Raw genomic sequence first — 20,735 nt, forward strand, 5'->3', positions numbered from 1 at the left:
TTGAATCTCGCAGCTCGCGCTGAAAATAGTTTCACCAGACACTGAAACCGTAGCATTGTGCCGCGGTGCGGCTGGTGTGAACGGTCAAATCCACCAGCAACTGACCTCTCTCATGTCCAGTTGTCCATCTCCCCTAGCTCCACCCCCGCCTCCCCCTCTCTGCACCTCTCTCCTGCTTCCATCTCCCCTCTGCTGCCGATATATCAAAACTCATCCGAAAATCCAAGCCATCCACCTGCCAACTTGACCCCCTGCCCTCCTCCCTGGTCATAGCCTTCCTCCCCTCTCTCCTGCCCCTTATAACTGCAATTATCCATTCCTCCCTCACCTCTGGGTAGAGCCATATGGAATCCGCGATCACGGAATCGCGGACGGAATCGCGGAATTGAGCAATAAAAATGGAATCAACTATAAAAAAAAATTAAATACATTTTTTTTTTTACTTTTTTTTTTTTTTATGTTGTGGGACTTGTACAGCACTTTGTTCAACTTTGTCAGTGCTGTAAAGTTTAAACCTTTTTAAATCTTAGACAAACAAAACACTTTGCTTTCATGAAATATTGTAAGCTGTCATTTGAGGCTTTATAAAAGCAGCACAATGAACACAAATCTGTCAGTGCCGAGTCCGACCTCATCTTAAATAACAAACAGCATTGCTTGTTGTAATTAACAAAGAGAGGCAGAGTTGATTTTGCAAAAATATATATAATTTTTTATTTATTTTTTTATAATCGAATTTTATTTTCATATTCGAATCCCATGCCCATCGAACGAAGCTTCGAAGTATTTAAGACAGCCCTATTAAATGGACTGTTATATCTTATTAAATCGTGGACATTTATTCATTCCCACTTATTAGACACCATTTCTGATGGTAAAATGAGCGTACAAAGCAAAATACAGAATTCTGAAATATTAAAACGGAAAAAACGGAATTTGGAAAAAAATAAAACGGATTTCATATGGCTCTACCTCTGGGGCTGTCCCATCATCTCTCAAATCCGCTACTGTAACACTTTGATGAACATTGTTACTCAGCTGATAGAGTTGTACCCTTCCTGATGACCTGTCGTACAGAACTTGTAAGTCGCTTTGGATAAAAGCGTCAGCTAAATGACTAAATGTAAATGTAAATGCTGTAACACCGATTCTAAAGAAACCTGGTTCAGACCCCAACATTTTCAATAACCTCCGCCCCATCTCCAACCTGCCATTTCCCTCAAAAATCCTGGAAAAAGTAGTGGCTTCTCAGATTGATGCTCACCTCTCCAACAATAACCTCTATGAACAGTTCCAATCTGGTTTTCGCCCCCGTCACAGCACAGAAACAGCCCTCCTCAAAATCACTAATGACCTCCTGATGGCAGCTGACTCCGGGCTATTATCCATCCTCATCCTCCTCGATCTATGCGCCGCATTTGACATTATCTCACTCCACCCTCCTTAACGGACTAGCCTCCATTGGAATCTCCCACACATCCCTAGACTGGTTCCATTCATATCTCTCTGGTCGTACTCAGTTCATTCAGTTAAAATCATTCACATCCCATCCATCCCCCCTCTCCTCCGGTGTTCCCCAGGGCTCTGTCCTTGGCCCTATCCTCTTCATCATCTACCTCCTCCCACTTGGTCGGATTCTCCATAAATACAACATCAATTTCCACTGTTACGCGGACGTCACAACACCCAGCTCTATGTTTCCTCCAAACCCACTTCCACCCTCCCTCCCTCTTCCCTCTGTGCCTGTTTACAGGAAATCAAATCCTGGTTCACTTCAAATTTCCTCAAACTAAACAGTGATAAAACAGAGGTAGTCCTCATTGGCTCCAAGTCCACACTCACCAAGCACCCCAGTTGCACCCTCACGATAGACAACTCCTTGGTTTCCCCTTCCCCCTGGTCAAGAGTCTGGGTGTCGTCCTCGACAGCACCCCATCATTCCATTCCCACATCAATAACACCATCCGGTCCGCCTACTTCCACCTTCGCAACATCAACCGCCTCCGCCCTTCACCCACTCCCAACAGCGCCGCAATCCTGGTCCACTCCCTCGTCACTTCCCACTTGGATTACTGCAACTCCCTTCTCTTTGGTCTCCCCCACAAACTCCTCCATAAGCTCCAACTGGTTCAGAACGCTGCTGCCCGTATAATAACCAGAAGCCCTGTCATCAGTCACATCACCCCCATCCTACACCAACTACACTGGCTTCCCATTAAACACAGCATAGATTACAAGATCCTCCTCCATACATTCAAGGCCATCCACAACCTCGCCCCTCCATACCTGTCCGACCTCCTCCACATCAACATTCCCACCCGGTCCCTCAGGTCTGCCTCCTCCATTAACCTGACCGTCCCCCCAGCCCGTCTGTCCATCATGGAGTCAAGAGCCTTCAGCTGCTCTGCCCCCCGCCTCTGGAACTCCCCATGCAGCATGCAGTTAATAGGCTAGGCTATCTCACAATATTTTATGTGTCAGTCACTCACGCTCCACTTCTGGAAGCACACCAAAGTGTGCTCAATAATATATTAAAAAAAAATTCCAGCCAGCACAAGGACAGTCTGATATTAGATTTCTGAATGATTGCGAGGACACCCATTTAGTCTTCTACAATTGTTTTGTTTGTTTGCATTCAGTTAGTTGGTTACCTATCTAGCGGGCTGTTTTCCTTCGGTCATGGCGTGCTTTATCAGGGGGTATGTCTTGGATGGGGATGTGGTGGGGATTGATGTGTGGGGTGTTTGGGGACTGGCTGTTCCGGGGGGGTTCACATGCCTTCGAGCAACACTGTACTTATTGTACTTATTTTATGCCTTTTTTTTTTTTATATATATAATTTCCCCCCTCCTTTTTCAGTTTTTTCTCCCATCCCAATGTTAGTCATTATGCCAATTCCCAATCCCCTTCCTGGTCGTTATGCACCTACCCCCTACAGTCTGTCTGGGAGAGTGGAGGCTATCACATGCTTCCTCCGACACATTTACATTTAGTCATTTAGCTGACGCTTTTATCCAAAGCGACTTACAAGTTATGTACGACAAGTCATCAGGAAGGGTACAACTCTATCAGCTGAGTAACAATGTTCATCAAAGTGTTGCGTGTTACAGTGTAGGTTAGTTTATTAGGACAGGTGCATGACAGTAAGGTTAGGGTTCGTTTTTTTTTTTATTATTATTATTTCAGATAATGGTTGAATAAGTGAGTCTTTAGTCGACGACGAAAGATTGGACGGGATTTGGCTGTCCTAACTGGGGTGGGTAGTTCATTCCACCATTGTGGGGCAAGGACTGAGAATAGGCGGCTTCTCTTTGATGACCCTCCCGGAGCTTGGATAGGAGTAGGTCTGAGGCGGCCAGAAGATGCAGAGCGTAGGGGTCTTGAGGGTGTGTAGTTAGAGACCATTGACCGGAGGTAGGCGGGAGCGGTTCCCTTTGCCGCACGGTATGCTAGGTCGAGGGCCTTGAAGCGGATACGTGCAGCAATGGGGAGCCAGTGCAGGTCCCTAAGAAGTGGGGTGACATGGGCCGACTTCGGTAGGTTTGAGATCAGGCGGGCCGCTGAGTTTTGAATGAGTTGAAGAGGCTTGGTGGCGGTGGCCGGGAGGCCAGCGAGCAGTGCGTTGCAGTAGTCGAGGCGGGAGATGACTGTTAATTGGACGAGGAGTTGGGTGGCTTCTTTTGTCAGGAAGGGGCGGTTCCTTCTGACGTTGCTCAGGAGGAATCTGCAGGTTCTGGTTGTCGCTGCGATGTGAGCAGAGAAGTTTAACTGGTCGTCGAGGACGACACCAAGGTGCTTGGCGGTCGGGGACGCGGTCACAGCTGCATTCTCGACTGTGATGGAAAGGTCGGTCAGGGGGGAGGATTTGGCCGGCAGGTGGAGCAATTCTGTTTTGCTTAGGTTCAGTTTGAGGTGGTTGGTCGTCATCCAGGCGGAGATGTCGGACAGACAGGCCGAGATCCGCTCAGAGACGTGGATATCTGAGGGAGGGAAGGAGAGGAAGAGTTGAGTATAATCGGCATAACAATGATATGAGAAGCCATGAGACGTGATAATGTTACCCAGTGATTTAGTGTAGAGAGAGAAGAGAAGGGGTCCTAGGACCGAGCCCTGGGGGACACCCGTCCGCAGGGGGCGGGTGGCCGACAGGGTCCCTCTCCATGACACTTGGTAGGAGCGGTCATTGAGGTATGATGACAGCCATGTCAGCGCAGTTCCAGCCACTCCCATTCCTGCGAGGGCCGCGAGGAGGATCTGATGGTTGACTGTGTCGAAGGCTGCAGATAGATCTAGGAGAATCAGGACAGAGGAGAGGCCTTTCGCTTTTGCTAAGTGAAGAGCCTCTGTGACCGCAATGAGGGCCGTTTCTGTGGAGTGGCCAGTCCGGAAGCCAGACTGATTAGGGTCTAGGAGATCATTCTGTAAGAGATAAGCAGTAAGTTGGTTGGATACAGCCAACATCAAGTGTTTTAGAAAGGAAGGAGAGAAGAGAGACAGGACGATAGTTGCCTATGACGGTGGGGTTCAGGGTTGGTTTTTTTATGAGGGGCGTGACTCTGGCTTGTTTTAGGGAGGTGGGGACCACCCCCAAGTTGAGTGAGGAGTTGATGGTTGCAGTTAGGAATGGGAGGATGTCCGGTGCTATGGTCTGGAGGAGTGGGGAGGGTAGCTGGTCCAGCTGGCATGTAGTCGGACGGTTCGACGTTACCAGTGTCAGGGTCTCAGCTTCTGTAATGGGAGAGAAAGATGACAGAGTGAAGGATGAGGTTCTCGATTCAGTGTTTGGAATGGGTGGGGGTTGGGAGAAGGAGCTGCGGATGTCCACTTTTTCCTCAAAGAAGATCGCAAAGTCTTCGGCAGAGAAAGATGAGGGAGGAGGGGGTGGGGAGGGGAGTGAGGAAGGAGGACATGGTAGCATGCAGTTTGCGAAGATTCTTGGCAGAGGCCTCGATCCTATGGTGAAAGAAAGAAGCTTTGGCATTAGTAATGGTTTTGGAGAATGTTAACAAGAGTGTAGCCAATCAACCGCTTCTTTTCACCTGGCAGCGCGGACTCTCACTGGGAGAGTGTAATGTGTGGAAGGATCACACTACTAGGGCTGACCTTCGATTATTTTTTTGGAATTCGAAGCTTCGGGGCCGAGATTCGATTTTAATTTGAAGCTTCGAAATAAAAAATTGAAAATATAAAAATAATTAAATATTTAAAAAAAAATACGTTGGGACTTGTACAGCACTTTGTTCAACTTTGTCAGTGCTGTAAAGTTTAAACCTTTTTAAATCTTAGACAAACAAAACACTTTGCTTTCATGAAATATTGTAAGCAGTCATTTGAGGCTTTATAAAAGCAGCACAATGAACACAAATCTGTCAGTGCCGAGTCTGACCTCATCTTAAATAACAAACAGCATTGCTTGTTGTAATTAACAAAGAGAGGCAGAGTTGATTTAGCACAAAAAAGGTTTGAATTAGGGATGTCCGATATTATCGGCCTACAGATATTATCGGCCGATATCGGCATTAGAATGTGATATCGGAAAATATCGTTATGTTAAAAAAAAAGAAAAAAAAAAGAAAAAAAAAGTTTTTTACATTTCTATAACCTTTATTTACCCAGGCAAGCAAGTAAGAACAAATTCTGATTTTATTTATTGTCAAAAGTATGCATAATGTTGTGTTAATTCCACAACAAGAGATATGTAATGTTAATTACCTGAAATTATAAAAATGTTGGGGGGGGGGAACCCTGCATATATCGTTATCGGTTGATATCGGTATCGGAAATTAAGAGTTGGACAATATCGGTATAGGTAAAAAAGCCGATATCGAGCATCCCTAGTTTGAATGAATCCCTGTCACCATGTATCATTCATGTGCATAATGATAAGCGACCGATTGTGATCCACACATGAATTCAATAGGCACAAATTAAGGTTAAATAAAGGAGAAATACCCTACTTCTTGCGGGTCCTTCAGGCCATCATCACTCCTCAATGTGGATGTCAAGGTGTTGGCAGGTCGTCTTGAAATCGCTCTCCCAACATATCGGAAGAGCAGATGTGTTTTATAAAGGGACTAGGGATGTGCATAATGGTTATTTTGAGAGCGGGCTATGATCAGTTTACATCACTATCGTTATTTTCAGGTACAAAATGTTTTAAGGACTCAAGTTTTCCTCATTCCCTTCGCCACCAGCTTCATTGTCTTGGGAGGAACAATTGAAATATAAACCTGATCAGAAGTCACTCATCTATCTGATCCATCTTTCCACCATGTCCTTTAATGATGAGGTTTCTCACAACACTAGTTCTACTTTGGAGGAGGAAATGGATGTTGAACTGTCAGATGACTGGTGGGCTGGAACAAAGGAGTAGCTAGCTACTGTGTATAGATATACTACATCATGTGCAAGATTAGGTCTCACACTATTTAAGGCACTATACAGGCTCCATTATTCCAAAGCCAGACCAGCAGAGATTGACCCCAACGTAAACAGGTGTGATCGCTGTAGCAACGCCCCTTCCAACCTCAGCAATATGTTTTATTTCTGCCCCAAACTGCCATCGACATGATGTTCTTTATTAAAGTTAGAGAAGAAGAAAGTCAGGTTTACACTCGGAGAGAAGTCCACTGCCAGGTGGCAACCCTTCCTCACCTACGTGAGCAATCTCAGAAGACTCCCGGATGAGCCCCTTAACCCCTTCACTACCAAACGGTTAACCCTTTCACTGCGACAATACAGAAGGTTAACCCTTTCACTGCAACACAACAGAAAGTTAACCCTTTACTATCCCACTACACGGTTAATCTGTAGTGTGATAGTAAAGGGTTAAACTTCTGTAGTGTGGTAGTGAAAAGGGTTAATAAAACTAAATGTATCTTCCTCTTTTTTTTCTTCCTTTGTGTGTGTGGGCGGGCGTTAGGATAGTTATGTGTCAACGACTATAATTGCACATTTAAACAATACATATTTGTAAAGGTTAAATGGTTGTTTTTAATTGTTAAACAACAACATTTTGTATTCATTGGTTGAAAGTAGGGATGCTCGATATTGGCTTTTTTTTACAGATACCGATATTGTCCAACTCTTAATTTCCGATACCGAGATCAACCGATACCGATATATGCAGGGTTTCCCCCCCACAAAAAACGGAATAATTTCAGGTAATTAACATTACATATCTCTTGTTGTGGAATTAACACAACATTATGCATACTTTTGACAATAAATAAAATCAGAATTTGTTCTTACTTGCATGCCTGGGTAAATAAAGGTTATAGAAATGTAAAAAAATAAAAAAAAATTTTTTTAAAAACAGACAGATATTTTCCGATATCACATTTTTATGCCAATATCGGCCGATAATATCGGACATCCCTAGTTGAAAGATTTAAAAGCGGGGTGGAATGCATAGCCTACCATCCATAAAATACATTTATTTATTTCTAATTTGGATAGATGTTCCAGCGTGCGGTCACAAAAGATTGCTCAGAGCAGCGGTGTCTGTGGAGAGATGTGGTGCGAGTGGGTGGAGGAATAATTTTATGGCATATAATGTATTGATTGATTGATTGAAAATGTTCTTAACAAATTGCAGAATGGGTACTATTCAAAACCAAAGTGGATCTTTAAAACGACATACCACTAGCTGCGCAACCCCACCCACCCGAGTTTGAGTCACAAAATTACCAAACAGGAACAAGCGGAAATAATTCGCTTTTTTTGTTTTCAACTACCATTACAGATTTTATCAGTACTTGCGAGTAGCATTAGAGAGCTGTATGTCTGTGCTGGGTGAGAGATTAGCTACCAAGATTATTATTATATATATTTGTTCTTCTAATGTTACTGAACATTGGAACAATGGTACTGCCAGCCTTAACAGCTGTGGGCCTGAATGGCCACTTGATATCAATTCAATTCAAAAAACATTATTAGTCCCGCAAGGGGCAATTTAAAGCATGATACGGCATACATTAAAGACAAAACAGGGACAAGAGACATACATGACACTTCAAAGCACAAGAGACATGACACTGCCAGAACGGGATCCCTACACTGTTGATCCGTCAGTCCAATAAATAAATAAATAAATAGATAGATAGATTTGGCCGCCCTCAAAATCGTCTTTTCTTCCAGCCTCGTCTTTGCCAAGACTTAATTTCCTTCCACAGTGATATGGAGTGAGGATGTTGCTACGCTCCTGTTAATTTCAGTTCTCTTTATTGTTAATTCACAGGACAATTTAACTTGACCCGTTATGTCAAGCGATGCCTTACTTAACGAGAAGTGTTGTAGAAGAGCTTGATGTATGGCCTACATTATCCTCTCAGGTGGTTGGAAGCACCTGACAATGCACACAATGCTGAGGACCACAAGAAATAACACATAATTACAGCGATTAAACAGCATTACAGAGACCGTTTGATGATAATACCTTAATTACCGCAATTGGAAATTAAAATTATTACTGAACTGCAAGCTTGGATTTCCCTGCAGACAGGGCAAGGGTAGGACTTAGAGACCACATTAATAAATCAACTAATTAGAGCCACTACTGGTAATAAATTATACTGCTCTGTTGTTAATCCCAAACACACAGGAGGAAAATAGGACAAAGAAAAGCAAGCGTGACGGAGCAACTATTATAAGAGTACAGCTGGTATTCAGAGAACCCAGGTTGTTAAAAGTAAAATGTATCTATTATAAGTCAAATTCATACTCGAAAACACAACTGCAAGATAGTAACAACACCAAAGCTGCCCCAAGCTGGTAAAAAAAAAAAGGACTGGTGCATAATGACGGGACTGTGCGTGGATCCGTGCGTTGCCAGTGGCAGCTTCCCTCTCCAACCTTTCCTTTGTTATTTCAGTGAGTCAGTGATAAAGGTGAGCATGTGGTAGTCTTTCTTCAACTGTAGAGCACGTTTATTTCCTGGTCTGCCACACCGTGGGAGAACACAAGCCCTGATCCACTACCACTATTGTCTAAAGTAAACTACTCACGTTACCTGTATGTTGTACGATGATCCTGATGCAATACTTCTGCACAAAGATTCACCCTGTATATACAACTCCTCAGCAGTGTATGAGTTTGTTCCGACAGCCTACCAAGAACAGATACAAATGCATTGCCCGCAGAGAGTAGGGTTGGGTACCGTTCACATTTGAACCTATATCAATACCGGTACCCGTCTGTACCTTTTTCGGTACTTTCATTATAACAAAAAATTATTGTCTGTTGTAAAACTTGTAAGCTAAAGTCTAAACTTCTCAATTTCAACATTGTTATCACACCACACAAACTAAAACCCCTCCCTACCTCCCTCTCCAAAACCGCTCCTACAACGATTTTTTTTCATGTTGCATGATCATGTATACATGTATTATGTATTATTATTTTTTAATAATAATAATAATAATAATAATAATAATAATAACTTAATTTTATATAGCACCTTTCAAGAGACCCAAGGTCGCTTTACATAGGGGGGGGGGGGGGGGGGGGGGAATAACAAAGTAACAGACACAACATACAATATACATTAAGTTTAAATAACATTATCTGGCCATCCTCAGCAAATACTATCAAACTCCTCTGACCTCATCTGGTCTTTCCAAAGACCAGAGATGGGACGTGCCCGCACACACTAGGGCTGAACGATTAATCGATTTTAAATCGAAATTTGAAATTATGCAATTATCAAATCGCAATCTATTTTTCAAACGTTTTTTCTTTTTTAACCAGGAAGTCCCATTGAGATACAAGATCTCCTTTGCAAGTTGTTGTTATTGTTGTAGGAACGGTTTGGGAGGGGGAGGTAAGGGGTTTTAGATTGTGTGTTGTGAAGTTTAGACTTCAGAGAGGGAGAGTAAAGTACAGAAAAAAAGGTACCGTTGGGTACCGGTATCGATTCCCAGGTAAAAAGAAACATTTTCAGGCTCGGTGTCCCGAACAGACCCACCGCGTAGGCCAGATGCAAGCCGCATTTTACAATAAACCTCTGTGGAGCTGCTTAAAAAAAGAAAATTATAATCGCAAATTTAATCGCACTCGCAATATCTGTCAGAAAAATCGCAATTAAGATTATTTCCCAAAATCGTGCAGCCCTAGCACACACACACACAAAGGGAGAATGGCTCATAGCAGACTTAATGATTTTTGAATATTTCAGATAATGAAATTAAATGTTTATATCATTAACTATCCAGTTACTATTTATAGTGTAACGTTTGGCTACTTTAAATCATTGAACGTAGAGCGAGAGAGAGCGAGAGAGGCTCAGCCCCCCCACCCCTGTGATGTATTAGGTTTGAGATTGAGCCTCTTGGTTGCCGTAGTTGAACTGGTGTCGTGGAGCCACTCCGCTGTGAGCGTTTCCAGGGTTTGCAGGGTTCCCCACCCCACCCACCCAACCACCTCCAATGTACAGTTACCCCCCCCACCCACCCACCCCACCTACTGAACCTCCTCCAATGTAGTTTATACGTCATATGTATATACTCTCTTTTTTAGACTCTTTTTGTATCACAAACAGTACTGTATTTGCAAATCTGGTATGTCATAAATGTATAGATGTAGCAGTACTGTCCATCTGTATGTCATGTATGTCATATATGTTATGATGAATTGAAAATGGGGGACCCTGATGTAAACAAGACGAAAGTCTCTCTGGTCTGCATCCCCTTAACAATTGTGTGTATTGAGCTGTACTGTACCCATTCTGCATTCTGTTAATGAAGTTTTCAATCAATCAATCAATCAAGCAGCTAACGTTAGTTAGCTTAGCTTAGTTAGCGGCTAACATTAGTTAGCTTAGCGGCTAATGTGGACATACAGGAATGGCGAGGATGCAACGCATGTTAGACACATTGGACATTGCTCGTGCTGGTCTGTCTATTATGAAATGACAATAGCGTGTCATTTAAGGTCCGTGCTGGTCTGTGTCTATAATGAAATGACAATTGAGAGTCATTGTAATTCTGATTATTTTCTAACTGGTCTTAGGTATCGAAATGTGGCACCGATTGATCTCACGTGAATCTGTACTCGGTAGTACCGACGTGATTCTGTCGGTACCCTTAAAAGTACAGAGTTCGGTACCCATCCCTAGCAGAGAGTGGTGCAGTCGGCTGAGCGTTACCGCTGGAGGTGAACTCCACAACCTGCAGGACATCTCCACCAGGCCAACCAGGACTAAGGCCAAGAGAATCACAAAGGATCCCAGCCGTCTACCGAGGTCAGTTAAACACCATCAGTCTTAAGGCCAACACAGAGACCAGCCCAAGATGGCCAGGATCCTGAACGAGGACTCTAGTATCTGTACACACTGATGGCATCATACATGCATAAGCATTTGCACATCTGTTTGCATAACTACTCATTAGCACATAAGGACATTTGCATATTATTTACTTAAACACCCACCCACCTATACCTTTACAGTTTATTTAGAGTTCAAGTCAAAGTCGAGCCAGTCTTTATTTGTTACATGCACCATACAAGTATAATGAAATAGGGCTACAGCTTAAGGAGGTTACCATAAAAAGTTGTAAGGTGTTCTTTTCAGAGTTGTACACGCACACACCGCCACCAGCAGAGGCTCCACGGGAGCCGAGGAACAGACCGATCTGTATGAACGATAACCATTTTGATGGAGTGTGACTGGTCTCTGACTTTATATAATCTCTCTATCTCATCTTTCTTAGCAACGGGGCAGATTGCATGCCAGGTATACGGGCCTGAGCAATAACTCGACTCCAGACAGAAAATAAAAGTAGAAGAGGGGAGAAATGAGATGAAGCTCCACAGGGCCGCAGGCGTCCCCCAGTGGGACAGATCAGTGGAATGTGCTGCGAGGGACTATCGGGTCATTTACACGACATACCACAGCAGCTCCACGGGAGCAGATAACCAAGAAGAGGCTTAAGAAATTAATTATGACCGGGAAAGTTACCGGTTTAAATTCCCCGGACGGGCAAGAGAAAATCTGGATATGGGGAAAGTCAATTAGTAACGCTCTCAACTCCCTCGAGAATGCCAGGGTTCCCCTGCATGAGACGCTGAACCGCCCGGCTGGTCCACTGGAGCTGCTCTGGAGTGCAGCGTTTTCTCGTCCATATACGTGATGGGCCACCACAGCCAGCCACCCCCCTCCATGTTCTGATCAAATGCATTAATATGCTTTCCAGATACCGTCCTCTCACTCACTTAATTCTCTTTCTCTCCGTCTCGGAACTGGAGGCGTGACCCTATGGGTGTGACGTGCAACACAACAGAGTCAGGTGGTGGTCCCGTCACATGCACCATGGATAGAAGCCACCTGCCACCACCACGGAATGCCTCAACCATATGTCTTTCTCCATCGCCCCAAATATCTGTGTTAAACTGTACAAAATTACCAGAAGCCCCACACACACACACACACACAAATCGCCTTGGCCAGTCCTTTGTGCCAGTAGCCATCAGGCTCCACAACCGTGGGCAAGGACTGACTTGGCAAACAGCTGGAGAACTAACGACTGGAGAACTTGCAGACTGTTGGAACTGAATTTGAATGACGTGTTCTTCCCCCTCTCCCATTTGTCATGATTAATTTCCCCTGATTAATCTCAAATACCCACATCCTGTCTTCCCGTCTCCTTTAATCAATCCCTTTGTCCCCTCATCAATCAGTCCTCTTACCTAAAGCCACCACCTTCCCTAACAGTTTTAAAAGCTTACGGTACATCAACTGGCTGCCCTGGACTTGTACATCAGTCTCGAGAAAAAACAGTAACACTACATCCTCTACTTGGGGATAGAGCCATTTTTGGGACATGGAAATGTAGGCTACATGACATTTAATGAGGGCAGGGGTAATACCTGGCACGCGCTAGAAGATATTCCAAATTCTAACCAATATTGAAACAGTGGTAGACCCCACACACATCATATTTCAGTTTCTTGTCTTTCATTCGTTAGAACATATTAAAGGTGCCATGCATTATAAATGTCATTTTTCAGTCTCTAGCATTGTATTATAGTAATAGGAGTTCGTATCAATGTGTTTTTGGGCCTAAATACTATATTGGCGAATTCCTCAGCTACAGCCCATCCCCTCTTTGCCTCTAGTAAATCAGGTCATGTTGATTTGACGACCTGGTGCACGTCACAGGGCGCTGTGGATAGATGCCCACCCCCATTCTACCTAGACTAGACAGCGAGTGAAGCTGCGGGGCGAGAGGAAGAGAGAGCTGAGAGGGAGCCGAGAGAAAGGAAGAGAGAGGGAGAGAGGGAGAGAGAGGGGGCACTTGGGGGGGGGGGGGGGGGGGTCCGCGCGACACACACACCTCCGAACGGGAGAGTGATAGAAAGAAAAAAAAGAAGAGAGAGGGAGGGAGGGAGAGAGAGGGGGCACTTGGGGGGGGGGGGGGGGGGGACCTGCCACACGGAGGTCCGCGCGAAACACACACACCTCCGAACGGGAGAGTGATAGAAAGAAAAAAAAGAAGAGAGAGGGAGGGAGGGAGAGAGAGGGGGCACTTGGGGGGGGGGGGGGGGACCTGCCACACGGAGGTCCGCGCGAAACACACACACCTCCGAACGGGAGAGTGATAGAAAGAAAAAAAAGAAGAGAGAGGGAGGGAGGGAGAGAGAGGGGGCACTTGGGGGGGGGGGGGGACCTGCTGCACGGAGGTCCGCGCGAAACACACACACCTCCGAACGGGAGAGTGATCGGGAGAGTGATAGAAAGAAAAAAAAGAAGAGAGAGGGAGGGAGGGAGAGAGAGGGGGCACTTGGGGGGGGGGGGGGGGACCTGCCACACGGAGGTCCGCGCGAAACACACACACCTCCGAACGAGAGAGTGATAGAAAGAAAAAAAAGAAGAGAGAGGGAGGGAGGGAGAGAGAGGGGGCACTTGGGGGGGGGGGGACCTGCTGCACGGAGGTCCGCGCGAAACACACACACCTCCGAACGGGAGAGTGATCGGGAGAGTGATAGAAAGAAAAAAGGAAGAGAGAGGGGCCCCTCTCTCTCTCTCTCTCTCTCTCAAATTGCCCAAATAGTGCTAGGAATAGCAGTGCATAACCCCTTTAAGATGATTTTACCAAAACAGAGCACCGTTAATAGAACCTATAATCCTGCAAGCAACTTCCTAAACGCACATACAGTGGCATTGTGCAGTCTTTTCTTGGTTCAGTGTTAACAACCAAAGTTGGCAGAATAAAGGTTCTCCTTTGCAGCATTATTGCTGGATTTCTGTGTGAAAATGGCTTGTAATAGGGCTAGCGGTAGTTGTAGCAGGCTCAGTTTTATGCTAGCATATAGACGAAATTGCACTCTTTAAGCTATAAAATAATGTCTGTATTGTTTAATTGATTGATTGTGATTTTGGTTCGTCCCTGTAGGAGGAGCTTCCAGGATAACGCCTGGGATAGAAGCTCCTCTGGGGGGAAAAAAGGAGAAGCAAGATTGGATTGTGGAAGAGAGAGACACAGTTGTGCTAAAGCCTCGATGTTGGGCGATATTTAGTTTGTAGATTAAGTTTAATCGTTTTGTATTTTTGTTCTTATTTAATTATGTTACATACCGGTACGTTATTTTTGCCTGTTTTTTCCACTGGGGAACGAAAGAAACAAGAAAATAAAAACCAACCACTGGGTGATGACAACCTGTCTGAGAATATATTTTTCCACCGCTTGGCCACATCCCCACCTGCATATCTTGGGGCGAGACCAAATGGTCCTCCTCATCGACGGCCCATCACACCACTAAATGACATGCTTATTCCACTTTATTTGTATGTGGCGAGTCCTCAATCCAAACAACTGCAAGTCTTACAGATAGCACCTTTAAGAAGGCTTCAACCTTCCCTCTCCCACACTCGCCTGGCAAAGCTACCACCTCACATAATCCAGCGAATACCCCTAAAAAAAGGTAAAGATAATAACTTCAGTTTCTAACAGAGACCTGCTTTAGAAATGTCATTTGCAATATTGGACTTGGGCTGAAGCCACGGATCAGTCATTAAACGGCTCCCCCCCAGACACTGCTGTGATGTAGATTCAACCCAGCAGGGCCCCTGGCTAAAGCCCGCCCTACCCCGACCACCCCCCGCCGTCTATCCAACTACTCAAAACAGGTGTTTCCGCTTATTGCTTTCACCGACAAGCCACAGATATTTTTCTTCAAATGCGGCGGGGAAATTAATTTCCTGTGAGACAGCTTAACACTTCTGTGGGAAAATGGGAATGGCTTCCCTGGAGGCCCCCTCGGACATCAGGATCAGAAGAATTCATTCCCCTCACCTCAGGGGGGAGGAAGAAGAGGAGGGGAGAGAAGGGGGAGGAAAAAAGACGACGGGAGGGGGGGAAAGCAATTGCATTCGAGTCGTAAATGGATTAGAACTCATTTCCGATGGCAGTGGCAATATGGTGATGGGACAGTTTTTAATCCATTTTCAAACCACTAAGCGGGCCGGGAGAAAAGTGATGAGTGACTGCTGCTATTGCTCGCCACTGGCCTGTCAGCTCATTATCAAGCTCTTTAATATGATGCTGTCAGGTGGGATTAGGCCTTTAATCCATACCTGACTTTGTCGCCAGAGTCTGCCCTCTCCGCCTTCGGTGTCTTGGCCTGGTGGTGTGAAGGAAGAGGAAGGAGATGTCTGAGCAGCTCAAGGTACAACAGTACAGCACAACAACCCCGCAAACAGTCTGGTAACACACACACACACAGAGAGAGAGAGAGAGAGAGCGAGAGCGAGAGCGAGAGCAAGAGCAAGAGCAAGAGCAAGAGCAAGAGCAAGAGCAAGAGCAAGAGCAAGAGCAAAAGCAAGAGCGAGAGCGAGAGCGAGAGCGAGAGCGAGAGCGAGAGCGAGAACAATCTGCTCAGTGTTATTTTAAATCAATTATCACTGTTCTTAACACTGGTTCACTTGGGAGGTTTTTCCACCCTATGAACTCACTCCCTGATTTACAAAGCCCTGAAGAAAGTGACAACCATATGTCAAAATGTGCGCATGGGGGCACACACTCAACTCGTGCAACACCACTTGTACATGCAACACCATGAACACACACAGGAGTATGCACATGGTTGTCACCACTCCGTTTCTCAAACACACACGCGTATTGGCACAAGCTGGTGACACAGAAGCATGCCGTGGTGACACAGACAAATGTGACTTGGCGAAGTCCCGGTCGAGTTGTTAACCCTTTCACTGCCGCACTACCGAACGGTTAACCCTTTCACTGCGACAATATAGGCGTTACAGCAGGGCTCCAGAGTCCGCCTATTTGGTCGCATTTTGCAATGGGTCAAATGCATAGGGATGGGTACCGAATTAGGTACTTTTAAAAGAAATTAATATTGATCCCAAAAACGATTTACACCATTGTTGGCGCACAATGTGTTAAAAACAATAGATTGTATTTGTCAAATGATATTTTCGTTGCCTTTTTTGAGTTGATCTAAATGTTACTGATCGTGTTAAATGGGCATATAATATCGTTTCATATCGATCGCAGGCACCTGAATCGAATCGTATTGATTCGACTGATATCGGCAAATATCATATCGTTGTCCAAAGAATCGATATCGTATTGTGATGAAACTGGTGATTCCCACCCCTAATATACAGCAAGCTTTTCACTTTTTATTTTTAGATTATGCCATTTGCAAGCAAGCCTATACTAATCACTTTGGATTATGTTTTTTCAAAAGATTGCCTGCATGCCATCATTTGTCACAGATTATCTAATCAATAATTTAATGGAATACATAATTGGATGCCATTTCTATAAACCCTACATGAAAGTCATATCTACTTGTGCCTCAATAATTAGGCAGAGATGATGAGGCTATTAATTTGCGCATTAATGCAGTCAGTTTAAAAAAAAACAGAAAACCTGTTATTGGGACATCCCTAGGAATGAGAATCTTCTGGTCTTCACCAGGGGAGATCTGGCCTGTAATGCCTATACACACGTGGGGACGATGATACCTTTCATATAATTATCAGAGAAAGTCAGCAGGTTTGCAGTCTCTACAAATAACCTTTTGACCTGCAATGAGAGCCTCTCATTACCACCAGGGTATCTGCAGGTATCAACAAGTTAAATGTAAGACTTTTTAAGACCACTTAAGAGCTAAATGTAATACCAATTTCACGACCATACTACCAAAAATAAAAGAAAATAAAAAAACACATAACACTGAATTGGCAGGTGCACTTATGCGCCAATTTAAATTGTTGCACGTTCCATACAATCTCTCGCCAGACGCACCAAGCCCTCGGTAGCTCCGGAAGAAACAATGACTTCAATACAAAAACATTTCATATATTTAATATTATTTAATCTCCCGACAGCCAGGCTGCCCCCCAAAACATATAATACATGTGCAAATGAAAATTAAGACTTTAATACCATAACCTGTTAAGCCCTAGCCATATTTTCTGAAAATCCGCCTAAAGGTACATACCTGTTACGTATTACTTTCACATGGTGGAGGGATCCTTACCGTCTGTGGTGCATATTCACATTGTGGTTGTAGTGTGTTGTCACTAATTGGTGGTTTGATTGACACCGTTTTCTTTCTGTTGTCATTTTGATTGTAGTTAAGGCCGCTCTTCTAATTGACACAGGTGTGGTGATGAGGCACCACGCCCTACAAAGCAGAGCAGAGTGCAGGCTGCAGTGTCTCCCACTTCACAAGAGATGTCAGCTCACCAGAGTCTCACCTGCTCTCACTGCTTACCCGTCTATTATGTTTGTTCTCTTTTGCCCATGTGCATTCGTTTTTGTTATTGACCTTTGGAGTCTGGAACACCCAGCTCCCACTATTTTTGTCCATTTAGATAGCTGTTCAAATAAATATTGTTATTTTTGATAAACTCTTGTCCAGTGTCCTGTGTCCACCACTTTACATTCAAGGCCTACACGAGCCATATTTTAGGCTTGAATGTAACAATACCTAAGTAAATGGAAGATTTCTCCACTTCTACAAGGTCCATTTGCATGTTCTTGGTATATCTAGGGATATCTATGGACCTCAGGGAATGTATTTCCAGTGTCAGAATTAGGGATGCCCCGATCGATCGGCCACCGATCGTTATCGGCCGATAATTAGTATAAATATGCGATCGGGGAATTCCGATAATTAGTCATATTCGCCGATCGCGGAAACTGATCAAGTGGATATCTCACTCGCTTGTCTCAGACGCACAGGACCTGCAAACTGCTCCTCCTCCCTAGCCCCGCCCGTACCCGTGTAGAGTTTGTAAACACAGCTGAGTCTAGATAGTGCATTCGACCTGAGCTAACGTTAGCTACCTAGCTACGACGTTACTGTTTAAACAAAATTACCCAGTCAACTATTCACTTTTAGTAGGCATTGTCTAACGGTATTTAGCCGGCTAGCTACCGATAGCTCCTGATATCAACAAATGCTCCAGCAAGTCTTGTAGTGCATGTTGATACCTCCGTTAGCTCGCGTTAGCTGACGTTAATTCACTGTTCAAAACGAAATGTCCGATTGAACTAAATAGTTGTCTTAACGTCATCTAGCCGGCTAGCAGTAGCTACAGATAGCTCCTGATATCAATGTCTTATAACATTGATTGAATGCGTATTCGAGCTGAGGGCTTGCTGAATGTTAAATGACCAAAGCATAACGTTACCAATAGGGTCCCGCTGCAGCGCCGGAGAATCCTTTTTGGAGCTAGGGCTACTAGAGTACACACAGACAGTGGAGCTGTTTGCAGATAGCGAGCATTTTGACTTGTTGCGTGGTGGCGATGTCTCGCAGATAATACAAGTACAAGTCTAATTATATAATATATATATTTTATTAAAAAAAAAATTTATATAATAATTTTTAATTTCTTTTTAATCAAAAACGATCGGTATCGGATCGGTATCGGCCGATATGGCTCACGACGATCGGTGATCGGTGACAAAAAACGTGATCGGGGCATCCCTAGTCAGAATGTCTCTATACTTGAGTAAATTGTAGTGAACCAAAAGGAAAATATCAATTATTATTTTATTTATTTCTTTGACAGTGAATAACACCATGCTAACATTGACCAGACGTGATAGATTGCCTACTGAGCTCATTCAGCACCTTCTTGAGATCATGTGTACAAAAGATCTAAGCTCTAATAAAGAGTAGATAATTTACAGGGGGTTTGTAGATACAGTACTGAATTTTGCCATCCGGAAACATGCCATTTTAAGTATGAATATAGAATATCAGGCCTATAAATGACCTTATTATGGCCATGTCATACATCTATGGATTGGGCCAAATCTCCTCTTTCCAAAGCATAGACCATGAATGAAATCTACTGTAAATGCAGTTACTTTTTTATAATGTAAATAGCTCCGCCATTTTTCATCAGATTGAGACACGTTTTTTTTCTAGACATTCACAGAAAGATAAAGAGTGTTTGTCATACAAAAAGATTCACTCTCAATTATCACATATATTAACACTTTGAGTGCCAGCCACGAGAAATCTTGTTAGTTCATGCCATGCGTTGAGTGCCAAGAACGAGAAATCTCGTTATTTAGTCGTTATTTTTTTTATTATCGATTTCCATTCATTTTTCATCAATCTAGCCTCACGTTACCATTGGGGATCTATCGGAGCTCGAACAGGGAAAATACCGCCCCCTATCGTCTCTCCGGATGGTATTGCACCCATTGGATTGGACTAAATGAAATGGATGGGAAAAAAAGTCCGGAATCCACATTTTACTTGTCAGGCATGTAACCAGAGACGATCCCATTCATTGCCGAGCCGCAGAACAGCGTGGAATATGCGTTTCCAGTACCCAGCGTTGGATCAATAAACGTGATCGATATTTGGAATGGCGATCAGGAATTGGAATAATTTTTGGAGAACATCTGATCTGAGTTTTTTTCACCTATATATCAACGTGTCCCATGTGTGTATGTGTGTGTGAGCTGATCAGGAAATAAGATAATAAATGTTTCAGCCCGCTTCTCTAGCGTGCATAAGTACACATACTATCGATAATCTAGTGTTTATTTGAAAACTATTCATAAATAGGCTGAAAAATTACAACGTGTTTTGTGTATTCCACTAAAGCGCGATTCCTGCAGAATCACCTTTTTTCTGGAAGTTAACGAGCGTTTTTCAAAATGGTATAAAACGGAAATGTACCGATTAAAAAACACTCAGTTTCGACAATGTTGACTGCAAACAAGTCATTGATAAGCGACGGGCGTATTAGACACAGCCATAATTTAAGATATAGTTTATGCGTTCGCAAATAGCTATAGTCTGTAACTGTCAAGAAGATCTACAGGACATGATGAATAAGCTGAATGTTGAATGCAAAAACTATGGAATGTCGCTAAACACAAAGAAAACTAAAGTAATGATCATTGAAAAAACACCAGGAACTGTTTGTAAAATACAAAAACTTGAACAAGTGAAGGAGTACATGTACCTTGGAAGCTGGATCAGTGAAGGTGGAAGAGCTAACATGGACATTAAGAGAAGAACCGGAATTGCAAAGTGCGCATTCTGGAACCATAAAGAATTATTGAGAAGAAACATAAGTTGGAAAACGAAGACCAGGATTTTGGAAACGTATGTTATGTCAGTCTTTTTATATGGAGCAGAAGCATGGACGCTGAATGAAGAGGCAAAGAGGATGATAAGACTCTTTTGAAATGTGGAAGCTGAGGAAGATGCTGAAGATAACATGGAAGGATTGA

The 20,735-nt window shown here is 43.8% G+C and overlaps 1 protein-coding gene across 1 annotated transcript in view; it reads right to left on the bottom strand.

The window, feature by feature from the left end:
• Nucleotides 1–20,735, bottom strand: part of LOC311245311 (DNA topoisomerase I, mitochondrial) — a gene marked incomplete at its 5' end in the record, with an annotated part of 133,821 nt that overhangs the window by 105,748 nt on the left and 7,338 nt on the right. Inside the window, one exon of the mRNA XM_084335147.1 lies at nt 15,572–15,618. Coding sequence (XP_084191273.1) covers nt 15,572–15,618 — 47 coding nt within the window. The remainder of the gene's footprint in view (nt 1–15,571; nt 15,619–20,735) is intronic.

This window comes from Notolepis coatsorum (genome assembly GCF_963971535.1).
Source record: "Notolepis coatsorum genome assembly, chromosome: 18".
Lineage (NCBI taxonomy): Eukaryota > Metazoa > Chordata > Actinopteri > Aulopiformes > Paralepididae > Notolepis > Notolepis coatsorum.